Source organism: Vidua macroura, chromosome 19 (genome assembly GCF_024509145.1).
Source record: "Vidua macroura isolate BioBank_ID:100142 chromosome 19, ASM2450914v1, whole genome shotgun sequence".
NCBI classification, from domain to species: Eukaryota; Metazoa; Chordata; class Aves; order Passeriformes; family Viduidae; genus Vidua; species Vidua macroura.
In genome coordinates, this window is record NC_071589.1 from 13,712,318 (window position 1) to 13,726,041 (window position 13,724).

At 44.0% G+C, this 13,724-nt stretch overlaps 1 protein-coding gene across 1 annotated transcript in view; it reads right to left on the minus strand.

Annotated features, from left to right (window-relative positions):
• FASN (fatty acid synthase) overlaps nucleotides 1-11,923 on the minus strand; it is a 39,816-nt gene extending 27,893 nt beyond the window's left edge. Inside the window, 8 exon segments of the mRNA XM_053995135.1 lie at nucleotides 365-499; nucleotides 739-854; nucleotides 1,502-1,624; nucleotides 2,057-2,257; nucleotides 3,102-3,275; nucleotides 4,774-4,926; nucleotides 5,447-5,587; nucleotides 11,851-11,923. Coding sequence (XP_053851110.1) covers nucleotides 365-499; nucleotides 739-854; nucleotides 1,502-1,624; nucleotides 2,057-2,257; nucleotides 3,102-3,275; nucleotides 4,774-4,926; nucleotides 5,447-5,573 — 1,029 coding nt within the window. The 5' untranslated portion in view covers nucleotides 5,574-5,587; nucleotides 11,851-11,923.
• Nucleotides 11,924-13,724: the final 1,801 nt, after the last annotated feature.

Sequence of the window (13,724 nt, forward strand, 5' to 3'; positions counted from 1 at the left end):
TCTGTTGGAAGGTCCAGTGTAAGGACTGAAAAAGTAATCAACAAGGATTAACAAAAGGATCCCAAAGCGTTCATTCTGAGCAGAGCTATGCTCCTATAGAATTCAGGAGGAAGCAGGAACTGAAGTGTGTGTGAACACAGCAGAGGGCCACCTGAGCATTTGATGGTTTGCAGGATAGCTAGCCGAGCTTTTAAAAGTATTCACATATGAGGCAAGTAGTTAAAGAGAAACACCTGAGTTCTTATAATTATCAGTGAACATTTTACCCTGAATCAATGCAGATTTTCCCTAAAACAACCAAACAAAACCCCACACACTGGTGTTACCCATCATCCCAAATTTTCCTTCTCAAGCCTCCTGTTACCTTGGCTAATGCAGCAAGCCCTGAGGCAGGCTCTGGATGACCCATATTTGACTTGGTTGATCCGATCAACAGTGGCTCCCGCTTACTGTCACAGAAGATACTTGTAATGCTGTTTACTTCCTGTGGATCTCCAACCTAGTATGAAGAGAATCAGAACGGCTATTAGCCAGCACTTCCAAAACACACCCCAAAAGAGAAATCTGAAAGATTATGGCATTTGGGCAAAGTCCAGAAGTAGTGAAGCAGAATCTACTCTACTAATTGGTAGAAGGCAAAAGGATTTTACTTTGGGAAAACAAAGAATAATTTAACAGAAAAGTGTGGCACGAAATTCAAGGGAAGAAAACACTCAGTCCCTAAGGGACCATGCTGACCTTGGTGCCTGTCCCATGAGCTTCAATATACTCCACTTCTTCAGGTTTGACACCACTTTCCCTGTACAAAGATCTGATCAACTCCTCCTGCATCTTTCCAGATGGGAATGTCACACCTAGGATCAAAATTGCCATCAATTCCACTCTCCTGTCAGGTGCTTCCTGTTCTGATTTTAGCATCCTTTCATTTGCTTTGGGCTGCCAGGTCCCTCCCCAAAAAATCAAACTAAAGACCTTTTCACCATGTCCTTAGCACCAAACTCTCAGGCTCTTTTTAAGAAGAGCAGAAGAACCAGAAATTAATGTAAAGCAATGAGTTGGACTAGGGTGGAATAACAGAATACTAGATGTCTAGGTTAAGTAAAACATGTGAAGCTTTGTGTCACCACAACTGGAGAGCAGGAGAAGCTGGACAACAGTAGGGTAAGAGCTGTACAGTTATAATACTATACCTACATTTCTACCATCACTGCAGAAGTTACTGCAGAGATGTCCTGAGGAATGCTAAACTAGCAAGAGGACATTGCTATTACTTCAGTACAAACCACCTTTAAGTTTCTCCTTTAAGTTCTTTACAAAACAAAGTCTTGAACTTTGCATTATCAAAACCAGAAAATGAAAAAACAAAAACAAAACCAAAAAACTCAAACACAAAAAAACATTCACACATCTAAAGAACCCTACAACATACCATTTTTTATGGCAAAGACTCTAGACGGAACAGTTCTGTAGGTATCTCACTTTTCAGCAGCTCAAGACCTACCTTGCTCCTTAAAGCCATCAGTGTTAACTCCAGCATTTACAATTGTGGCATAGATCCTCTTAGCCATAGATCTCTTGGTCAAAAGAACAACAACAGCAGCTTCAGAGCGACAATATCCATCTCCTGAGAGCAGAGAGAGAAGGAGTCATGACTTCTGCTCTGCTTTGTAAAATGTTGCCAAACACCATGTAGGAAAATGACTGCTTATAACAGACTATTTTGAGAATTTGACATATCTATCTCTTTTAAAGAAGAATGTCATGACCTAGAAAGACACAGTATTCATCACAAATATCACAACAGAAATTTTCCATCAAGAGACAGGTAATTTTTCTCCCCAGAGGCAGAGGGATGAACCATATGGTATCAGTTTCTTCCCCACAGTTAGTTTTCCAGGTTCAATGGAGGATGCAACAGAGATCAGCATATGGCCCAAACAGTGCACATTGGAACAGCTACAAGGTTAGCTCTTTGCTGTATTGAAAGAGTTAGCTGGTCACAGACTGTACAGTAAGTTACTCTCCTACAACATAAGCTTTTGTACTAATGCCTTACCTGAAACATCAAAAGCCTTGCAGGCACCATCACGACTAAGCATACCCAGTTTCATGAACTGCACAGATGTGTTGGGTTTCAGCAAGACGTTGACCCCGCCTACTAGGGCTGCACTGCACCGCCCATCACGAATTGCCTTATAAGCGTTTTCCAGAGCAATGAGACTAGAGGAGCAGGCTGTGTCAACAGTTAGGCTTGGTCCTTAAGAAACATAAGGGAAAAACAACCTTAATTTCCTAGATTCTTCTCCAAAGACTACAGGATGGGATTACAAGAAACATATTAAAAACAATGTTAAATATGAGTTGCTTCAGAACATAGCAGATAAACCTGATGCACTGGGAGGCTAGAATCACCAGCTCTGCCTAGTTAGAAGGTAAGGCATGAGAAAAATGGGAAAAAAATGTGAATTGCTTTAAGGGCATTTTTAAAAATTCTGCCTCTCCATCAAAAAGAGAACATAGCTTTACAGGCAAGTCTCATCTAATTACCCATTCCAGTCAACAAAAATCCCTCGTCCTTCCCGATGCTGCCTTTGCCATTATCTCTGTTCTCTGCTGCAATCCACATCAACTTCCATCTCTCCATCCCCTTCAATACCATACATGGATTGAATCATACCCACGCCAGCAATCGCATCATTTCTGTGGCTCTCCTACTTCTTCCACTTCACTCAAAAAAAAAGCCAACTGCTACAGACAGTAGCAGTTTATCTCTGGTCTAGCTGACTTCCACATATCTTGGTACCAAACAGCAGTCTAGAGGCCATGAAGGCTTCCTGACATCACCATCTTTCAAATGAGCACCAGCTATACCTAACAGCAGCAGCTGAGTTATAAAGCCTTATAGGGGGTCCTATCATATAGTCACTACATGTTTTTTTACTTCTCATACCTACATACTCCTAAGAACAATGACATGCTATTTTCTCTTTCCAAAAGGGGTCTGTGCCATAATATCCATCCCAATCTCTACAGCAACTGTGGTACAATCATGTTGAAACTGCAATTGCTGCTCAGCATCAACAGGTTTGGGGAACACTTACCTTTTAAGTCATAGAAGTAGGAAATCCTGTTGGCAAACATAGCACGCTGACAGCCAGTCATACTGTATCCCAAAAGCTCTTCTGGATCTTGGCTAAAGGCTTCAGTAGCTTCTGACCCACTGGCACCAACCCATACACCTGTGTCTGTGCCACGGAGGGTGCCTGGATTAATACCTATGGGGATTGGAAGGTAGATTACAGTAAACAAAATGAAGGGCAAACTGGGGACATATCAGGTACACTGGCATCAGTTCACGAAAAGCTATTTATTGCCCCTTTCTGGCAGGCCTGCAGCATTGTTCCCTCACCTTTACTAACCTTTTAACTGTTTCAACTGCAGACCTTACATGTCTTACTTCAGAGTCCATGAGAAGTTTGGTATTGACTTTTGGCCAGAACATGCTGTGCCCTGACAAAGCTTTTCAGCCTAGCTGGGCATTACTAGAGCCTTGTGTAAAAAAGTACATGGACTACGAAAAGTACAAATGCTTACAGGAGAAGCTAACAGTTGACTTCCAGTAAAAAGAAAAGGAGCAGACTGAATGGGAGAAAAATCATGGCACATAAAATGTCATGTGAGCATGTCAATATCTTTCTCCAGCCAAGATCTGGAGTACAAGAGAGAAATGAGAATTCTTAATTATAAAAATAGCCAACAACCAGAACAAGAAACAATTTTGCTCTAAAAAGCCACATAGCAAGGTCAATAAATCTCTGCTGCTTCTTCTCTGTGCTTAAGGTGTCCTGGAGACAAATATTCAATCTCCAGATGGAGGCTTAGAAGCAGAGAAGCAAAAGTTCATTTCAGTAAGTCATAGAATGTTAAGTGTTGGAAGGAACCTTAAAAGATCATCTAGTGCCAACCCCCATGCTATACCAGACTGCTCAAGACTTTACCCAACCTGGCCTTGAACACTGCCAGGATTGGGGCATCCACAGCCTCCCTGAACAACCTGTTCCATATCTCACCACCCTAACAGTAAAGAATTTTTTCCTCATATCTAACCTAAATTTGCCCTCTTTCAAATTTGTAACTAGTCAGTACTAGTGAGGTGGTTCCAACTTTTCCCCATCTGCTTATGTTCTGACATGAAACTGATTAACATGAAGAATAAACTTGGCTTGGTGGATAAGTAATTCAAAATCTCAAAACACTGTGATGCAGTGATAGAAGAGAGAGGATCCTATTTCTGAAAGCACTAGGAAAACCTTCTTTAGAAACAGATAAAATGCTACAGGTTCTCCAAGAATCTGGCCAATAGACAGGAATACATCAAGCCATCTGTCATTCTTTTATACCATGCATGAGAATTCTAATCAAGTCATACTTCTTTTCCTTTTACAAAGGAATTACTATGGAATGTTGGGGTAGAGCAAAACATAGAAAAGCTTTAGTACCATTGACTGTTGAAGTGATTCTGTCATACTAGTTTGTGGTTGTACCATATGATGTAGGTACAGATTTGCTAGCAGTCAGCACTGATTTCTTTGTTTGCATTCCAGAGACAACAGCTTTGTTCTAACCCTTACACTGGGATCTGGTAGCCCCATAGCATGTCTTGGATCTCCTCTCTAACGTGATGGCTTTCCCTTGTTAGAGTTCTCATCACACAGGTGCATGTCTACACCTGTTACAGCTTCATTCTCCCTCTTCAGTCATCCATCCACTTACCTCCATCCAAAATAGCTTCATAAGAAACTTCCAACAGCAAGCGAAGTTGAGGATCCATTGTATTAGCTTGTTTGGGGTGAACCCCAAAAAAAGATGCATCAAATTTGCTTATGTCCTTGAGCTTTCCATTTCTCTTGGGCAGTCCATAAATGCCTGTGAAGAAAAATTTGACACTGAGTCCCAAAATACATAAATGGTGAAGCAGCTACAAGCTGAGACACAGTACAGAACGACCACAGTTGATTTTCAACTACACATGAAACCTCACTCCCCTGTGCAGTACCCAGAGGGCTGCATGAGTATCTGCTGACCTACCTCATTTGGGAATGAGAATGCTGCATTAGCAAAAACAACTGCAATTTTTAGGACTCTCCTGGATATAGCAGCAAAGACATCTATCTAGTTTAACCATTTTTACTTTGGCAAGTTGTACCAAGGACATATAGTCTAAATGGTGGTTCCAATCAGTCACCAAGTAGAAGAAAAAGAAAAGCTGCTTTTGACTTCTGCAAATCAGTTCATAAAAATATTCTGTTACTGAATTTTTTGATGATTTATCAGAAATTAGTTCAGGTCTGGAAGGATTTTGATCTCATAAATTCTCTTTCATAGGATAATTCCTCTAAAATACTCAGAACTCAGGGCTCCAAAAGGAGGGACGATAAGCACTCACCTGGTTTCCACCTCCGATCATCCTCTGTGACCATATCAACTCCATTAAGCAGGTTCTCCCAAAACTCTTGCAAGTTCTCAGATTCTGGCAGCCTTCCTGCAATGCCTGCAATCACCACGTCCTCCATCTCTTAACTTCTCCCTGTTGCTGAGATCCACAAAGCAGTAAGGCTAGTAAGATTTCACACAGAGGAGAGCATATGTGTCTTGTCTTCCTGACATGTTGTGACAAACAAGCATATTTGCAGGAACACCCACACAGGAACAGCCCATGGAGTCTCTACTATTAAAAAAAAAAAAAAAATCCCAACCAATCAAATGGACCGTAAGACCCACGAGGTTGATAAGGATGAAAAAAATGATCCTGAAGGAGCATTAGGCTCTGAGAACCACCAGTTTCTATATGACAACCAGAAAATGAGTAAGTCTACCTCTACTAAATGCAGAGCCTCTGTGAAGTCAGCAGAGAAGAAAGATTAACATGCTGGAGCAGAGGTGGGTGGAGAAATGATGAAATACACATAGTAAAATACATAATTACAAGGCAAACCTAACAGGTAGCAAAACAAGTTCTACAATCATTCCAAAGTTAAATGCTAACTTAAGAATCAATAATCAAAAGATTTGTTGGATGTGAAAAAAAAAGAAACCCCAAACAAACAAAACTACAAGATTGCACAAAACCACCCCCCAAATAAGTAACACAACCCTAACCCCCTCCCATTAACTCTGAGCAAACGAAATCCTGACTAAAAACCCAAACCAAACCTGCCAACCAACAAAAAACTAAACCCCCATACACACAGAGGAGAAAACCCACACAAAGCACAAAGATTACAGTACAATTCAGCATCATTTTAAATGTTAAAACCAAAGAATTAAGTGTTACATCTAAAGTGTTTTCTAACTGGACCCTGCACTGCCACATGTTTAAAGAACTGCGAATGTGGTACCGACTATACAATAGAGGGTGGTGCTTTAAGATATGCTCTGGCAGAACAGATCTGGAATACAGACAGGATGAAAACCATCAGCTGTTGTCCCAAGAAATTTGCATTCAAGACCCCAATCTCAAATACCACAGGAGAGCATCATGGTGCATAACATACCATGGCAGGGCACCTGTATCAGACCACAGCACCAAATGATAGCTCGTATACTACACTCCTTTATCTTCTACTACAGTAAAAAATATATTAACAACTAAGTAGACAGGAGGCAAAGTTAACTTGAGGTTTCAGTTAAATTAAAATTATAATTTTAGATCCTAAGTAGACAAGTTAAAGGAGTAGGGGTAATACCCATATATATGGTGGGAGTTTTTTTTTAACATGAAAATAAATAAAAGTACAGCTGCAGGAACCAAAAAGAAAGTAAGCATTCACAGTACTTCCTTAAATAATTCTTCTGGTAAGCAGGGGCAAAATATTCTTCAATGTGTGGGATTTTAAACAAGTGAAAAACACAAAGGAAACCAGGCATTCAAACAACTACAAGTCTGACTTAATAACTTGGAAGGAAAAGGTTTGTTATGAAAGACCTGAAGTTTGACTTCCATCAGGTATTATGCTACATAGTGGCATGCAGGCCCATTCCTTAAGTGCTGCTGGTGCTTGATCATCTTCTCCAAAATACAGCACTAATGGGTACTCTCTGATGAGTGCTCAGTGGCTGTTTTTCCAACCCAAGATGTTTCATTTGGGCATTGTTTTGCAGCCCCTTTCAGGACATCCTGATGCTTTTGAGCAAGAAACAGGCCCCTCTTCCATCTATGGACTACACTGCTCAGGCAAAATGACACTTTGCCATAGCTGCATGAGGTTGCTGGAGCGTGCAGAAGGAAAGCAGAGCACTCTGTACAGCTGAGGTGTAGCTCTGCCAGAATGTAACACCACAGAGGTTGCCTGATTTCTTTCACCCTTCTTTCCTTCAGCAGTAATCTTGATTCAGATCTGTGGAGTAACTGGTGGAATTATGCAACACCTAACACTGAAGAAGAAGAGATGATTACTTCACCCAGTCCATTCCTTCTGGGAGCAGAAGCAGAAATGCTCCCACAAGGACATCTTGGGTTTCTAGGTCTTGTGTCAAATACCCAAACAACAGAAGGTCTATTCCACTCTTGTTCATTTAAAAAAAGAAACATTAAGGGCCAAATTGAGCAAGGCCCTTACTGAGAAACTGGTCCCCAAAACTTAAGTTGGTAGTAATAGGCCCAGTCCACTCAGAGCTGAAGAGCTTTTCCACTCACACAAAACTAGTAAGTCAGTTTTATTACTGGCTTCACCACTGTACCTGTAAAAACCAACCAAGGGCCACAATTCTACTACACTTTCAACGTTTCTGTGCTGGGGCAGTGAAAGAGATCTTGAGCACAAAGTTTACTATTTAAGCTTAAAATATGAGACACAAAAATGATAATTTAAGCATGACTCAATTTTATAACACAGCTCTTTAGGTGATGATCTCTAGGGAGAGAAATATAATTTCCATTTCAGGGGACTGAAACATGACTTATTTGATTGTTCCTTCTCATCCCACATCTCTTTCCCTGGAGTATCAGAAAAACTCTATCCAAGTAAAACCAATTGATGAAACATTGTTTCAGACAGTGAAGTAAAGAAATTCATCAATGAAACAATTTTTGCCAACTTGTTATGAATGTAGTTGAGCAAGACTGTGTCAAAGGTGGAGAAAAAGATGCTGCAGTAATCAAAATTAGAAGAATAAGAGCCAAGAAGATAATTTTAACTCGGGTAAGAAGAGCCACAAATTAAAATATTTTAATACACAAAGAACCAGAAAGATTTAAATTTGCCACAAAGATCTCCAAATACATACATCTAAGATAAAATACAAATTGTGGATTAAGCAGCAGAACAGCAGAGAGGATCTGTTGTTGGAAAACAAGAGTGATCAGAAGAAAATCATGAATATGAAGCCATCCCTGATTAAACAGAGATTACAGTAGTTGTTACAGCTACCAACAATGTTTTCAGTCTTCCTTGACAGACAGTAAGCAGGTACCATTTTAAAGTTGATTGAATTTGCCCCCAAATGGTGTATTGCATTATTATTTTATTTTGTTAGAGACTTGTTTTCCACACAGCATTTTTTGACTATACAAAATAACACAGTACATTGACAGAAATTCAAGTATAGGGCATAGCACAGATCAAGAAAGACCATTTATTTCTACAGACGTTTTAAAGGAGATTAGACTACAGAAAACATACAAACAGACTGCTCCTACTACCTCTGATGAGCGAAGTGTTCAAAAGCAACAGGTCCAAACAGGAGACAAAGAAGATAAAGAGGGACAAACAGGGCTCTTCTATTTCTTAAGGCTGTATTTTCTGAATCCAACCAGACATCTAACATTCTTCTTCCTCAGTTTATCCTATGCTTTTGCTTAAATTGAGTTGTGTGAATTTTCCTCAGACAAGCTAGTGTTTTTAACTGAGTGGAGAGAAGCAAACACACCACAGCCAACCTTCCCTCCCTCTGCCGAAGTATCAGTGCAGTAGACACCTCACTTAAGCCTAAACTACCATCTTGCTGGATTTGCACAATATTTCTTAGCAATTCTATTGTGTTGCTGACTCATTCAGTCTGTGATTAGTAATAACTAACAATCCCTTCTGGTATCAAAGCTACTCTTCAGTTGAAATACTGTTTTCTATTGCATTTAAAACTTTTTTTTTCAGTCCCTCACTAATTTGGCAACAAAAATTAATTTAAAACGTATTAACCATCATTTTCCACCGTCCCTGGCAGCTGTACAACTTTTTTACAATACTTTTATCTACTGTTTCCCTACAGAAATAACCCTCTGACCATTAAGCATATAAGCTTATAAAGGGAAAGAAAAGCCAAAAAATCCAAAATCAAAACCGACAAACAAAGCAAAGGTAAAATCTGATGCCTTTGCCCACTCATACCTGACTTGCCAAACACTGAACATTAACCTATTCCGCTGTAACCTGTTCACCTAGGGTTTGGTGAAAAAAGGAAGGGGAGAGGGAGAGAGAAACAGCTGTTCGCAAAGAAATGACAAATAAAACCCAAATCTTGTTTTGCCTGATGCACATTTCCTTTTCCTAGACAGGATCAAAATATTTATTTCACTGTTCTTTTGATAGCTGTCGTCATGGTGGGACAAAATCCTTAAAGTCAGCTCTGCTATTGTTTCTAGACAGTCCAAATATTCATCTTTTCAGGATCTCTCATTATTGTAAAATGAAACACTCATGACTCCTCCAGAGCTTTCTTCAGCACAGATATTGACAAAAGGACTGTTTTCTTTGTTTTTCAGTATGATTACATCACAACCCAGATTTCCTAATCTCTGGCTATCATTTCTAAAATTCGTAATAGAAAAGTGCCCTTACACAGAAACTTCACTTATGAAGAGCTATAATGCTTGCCTCCAAAAACCCCATTCACAGAATAGAAGCAAACACAGTCTGGCTTTTCATTCTTTTCAAAGCATTTGGCTACCATCCATCTGTATGTTACAGATTCAATTTAACAAAGATCTTTCAAATGCTTCTGCTTCAGGTATTTGTCCTATCAACCACAACACAAATGAAAAACAGTAGAATGTGTTTATATTTTAAAAGCAATACTTGGGGGGAAACACAACCTGGTTCAAATCTACTACTGGAGAAATAGTAAGTAAGTTAGGCTTTACTCATGGAATCAACACAGCTTGGTTGATTCCCAAGTGGTCAGACGTTACCTGTATAAAAATCTAAGTCCCACGTTTGTAAACTGCCCTCATTCTCTGAAGTCACTCACTAAATGCAGCCTTTCACAATGTACTAGTCTTTTCACTTTGTTTCTAGAAGGATAGAGGCTGCAGGAAAAGCTGAATCCTTTGCTCATGTGGCTTGAGGTTTCTTCTCCCATTTTTTAAGACAAGACATGCTCCAAAGCCCCTAAAGGTGGTGTGATGGAGTAGGCAAGTTAATTTACACACCTTTAATATTGCCTGATTAAATTTAAACATCCAAATACAGTTATTAGCTAGGACAATATGCATTCAGTATGCATTCAGCTGTAGGCCAGGGAAGGAATGTGGAATAAGAACCAAACAGGTGCAAAAACACCCAAAGAGTGAAGATGGTCACATTTGTAACAGAATCGCATCGTCAAATCCATACTGGTGTACGATCACCGGGCCATTTCGCGTGGGCCGTTGGTTTATAGCAAAGTGGGAAAAAATAGTTTAGCAATATACACGGCACGTTTTCTCAGATGGATTCCCAGAACCTATTGGCGAGTCTCCCTTCCCAATACCGAGCGCCGATATCCTCTCGTACAAGCTTCTTCAGCCTGCCACGACCGCGCCTTCGCCCTAACCCGGGACGGTGTGCAGAATGCAGCGCCGCGGCCCCGCTGCCCGGCTAGAGCGGCCCGTCCGGCCCTGGCGCCCACCCGAGGCAGTGCGGTGCCCGGCGCCCGAGCTGCGGCAGCTGAGGCCGCGCAGCCCGCGGGGCCCGGCCGCGTCCCCGATCCCGCTCGGCCCGGCTGCGAGGGGTCGGTCCCCGCCCGCCGCCAAGATGGCCGAGCGCCAGCACCACAATGCAGCCACCTTGCCGGGCGGGCGGAGTGGGAGGCTGCGGCGCGGTAAGCAGCCGCTGAGGTGGGGGACTCTCCCCGGAACGACCGCGCTGGGCCACGGGAGAGCAGCCCGCAGCAACAGGGCGCGGCGACCCCAGGGCCGGGGAGGAGAACCTTCCGGTCGCGCGGACCGACCCTGCGGACTCCCGCCGAACCCTGGGACCCTCATCGCCTACCCGGCGTAAAGGGCAAGATGGAGCCTCCCCAGCGCACCCGCGGGGCGCAGCGGCCCGCGGAGCCTGGAGCAGAAGCTGTCGCCCTCCCGACTACGCCGCACCCGCTGTCCCGCCGATACCTACACAAGTACGGATGGCTTCGTGTCGGTAAGACTCTGTCGTCAGCTCAGTGCGGGATCGAGATGCTGCGGGGTGGACGCTGCGGTGGCTGGTGCCGGGCTGCGCACGGCCAATACTCCGCGCTCTCCTCACTATCTCCCTCTAGCTCCCACCCGTATTTAAGCAGTCGCCACCTCCAGCGGCCACGCCACATGGGCTGACAGTTTACGCCTCGCCGCAGTCCAATGAGAGTCGGGGCAGGGCCGCCCCGGTCAGACCCTGGGTGATGCCAACCCCTGCCCGCCGGAGCCGCTCCACGGGAGGAGGGGGCCCTGGCCAGGCCGGGGCGGACACAGACGGGCCCGCTTGCCGCGGCACGGGGCCAAGCTCTCGCGCCCCGCCCCGCCCCGTACTGGAGGCCGTGGAAGGCTGGGCTACTGGCGTGCCTGGCTTTGGCCTGGCCTGGCCGGGGACTGGGCAGCGCCGACCCCCCGTGGGCGCGGACCTTGTCGTGTCCCTCTCCCACCTCCCCCGGGTAGGTACACTGTGGGGCGTACGACCGCGCCGTGCCGGCACCGCGGCTCGGCGACTGAGGTGAGGGCTCGGTGGGCGCCGGTCCAAGCGCGGTTGGCTCGCGCAGCGCCCGAGCGCACCCGCGGCGCACAAAGGGAAAGGACGCGGGGCCGGACGCGCAATCCCGGGACGGCACCCAATGCGGAGGAGGGGGCACGTGGGCGGGGGCGCGGCCCTGCCAATCGCGGGGCCCGCGCGGTGTTGCTAAGCCATAAGGCGATGTGGTGACGGCTGAGGGGTGGCTGCGGCCGCCGGGAGAGCGAGCTGCACCCGTCGCTCTCCGGCGGCGGCGGTCGTTCACCCCGGCGGAGCGCGGTCCCGGGGTTACCACAGGGCAGCAGGCACGCCGGCCAGGGATGCGCTGCCCCGTGCCCAGGCCCGTCGCGCCGCCCTGACTGGCGGCAGCAGAGCGAGTCCGGAGGCGGGGGGCGGGAGCCAGAGGTTCCCTCCCCGCCGTGCCCCTGCTACGCCCCCCTTCCCAGCGGAACGGGGCGGATCGCTCTGCGTGTGGGCACCTCTCATCCACTTTCCCTGTAACTTGCACTCCTTCAGTTAAACCCGAACAATAACGAATCTGAATTTTCCTCTGTATTCCCTGCGACTGCCACTCCGAAACACAAAAGCCTTTCGGTCTGCAAATGTGGGCTTGAACACGGGGATGCAAGAAAGTCCCCCGCTTTGTCTCTTCTTCATGGCTTTGAACTGGCTCTGGGCAGAGGCCCCACTCCCGGGTAGCGCTTGCACTGCCCCTTCGCAATACAGCTCCATTTGGACCTTCTCGGGACAGACCTTTTGCCTTTATCTACGTATTCCTCAACATAACAGGTTTTTAACCCTTTGATAAGGACAACAATAAAAAATGTCCTCTTTTACCTTTTCAGTACTCTGTGATCTGCCTGAATTCTCTTCTTTGTAGGCATTCCTTTCTTTGTATAATTCAACAGTATCCACAGTAGTACCTTGCTGCCACTCTTCTAATCTGCTTCTTAGAAATCAGTGCCCAGTTTGTTAAATATTTTGGTCATAAGAGAAATATATTTTCCTGCTGTATTTAGTACATCCTTAGCACAACCACCCCATGCAGTATGTCCATATGATTTATTATTGTGCATATTTTGTTAATTTTCATACTTACATGCTATGTTCTCAGAAGTACTCTGAAATACATGTACAACAACTGAACTACTTTTTTTTCTACCACAAGTAAAATAAAATGAAACAACCCAGCTATCATCTTTCCTTACCTACAGTTGACTTAAGGAAACCTGTTTCTCAGGGAGACTGAATAAATTAAAGCTGCATTACTGGCAAGAGGTCTGCATGAACAGGCATGCCAGTTGACATGGGAGGGGGAGTAAATGGGACACCACACCAAACAACCACCAAAAAAAAAACCAAAACAAAAAAAAAACAAACAAAACAAAACAAAACAAAAACCCAAAAAAACCCACAAACCAGACAAACAAACAAAGTAACAAACTGCCAAAAAAAACCCACCCAAAAAAACCCAAAAAAAACAAAACCAACCAAACAAAAAACCCTCAAACAAGCAAAAAAAAAAAAAAAAAAAGAACCAAAAAAAAAAACCAACAAACCATAGAAACCTGCATACAAACCTACACAAAGGCATTTCTGAAGTCTGCAGCCCATCAACTTACACCCACGGTGTAAGGAATAAAGAGAAATGTTTTCCAGGTTCAAATGCAATTTTACAAATATCATGGAAGAAACTGCTCTTTTATGCTGCTTTTAACACATGGACAGAATCTCATACCACCGGAATATTGTGCATCTCCATAGGTCAAT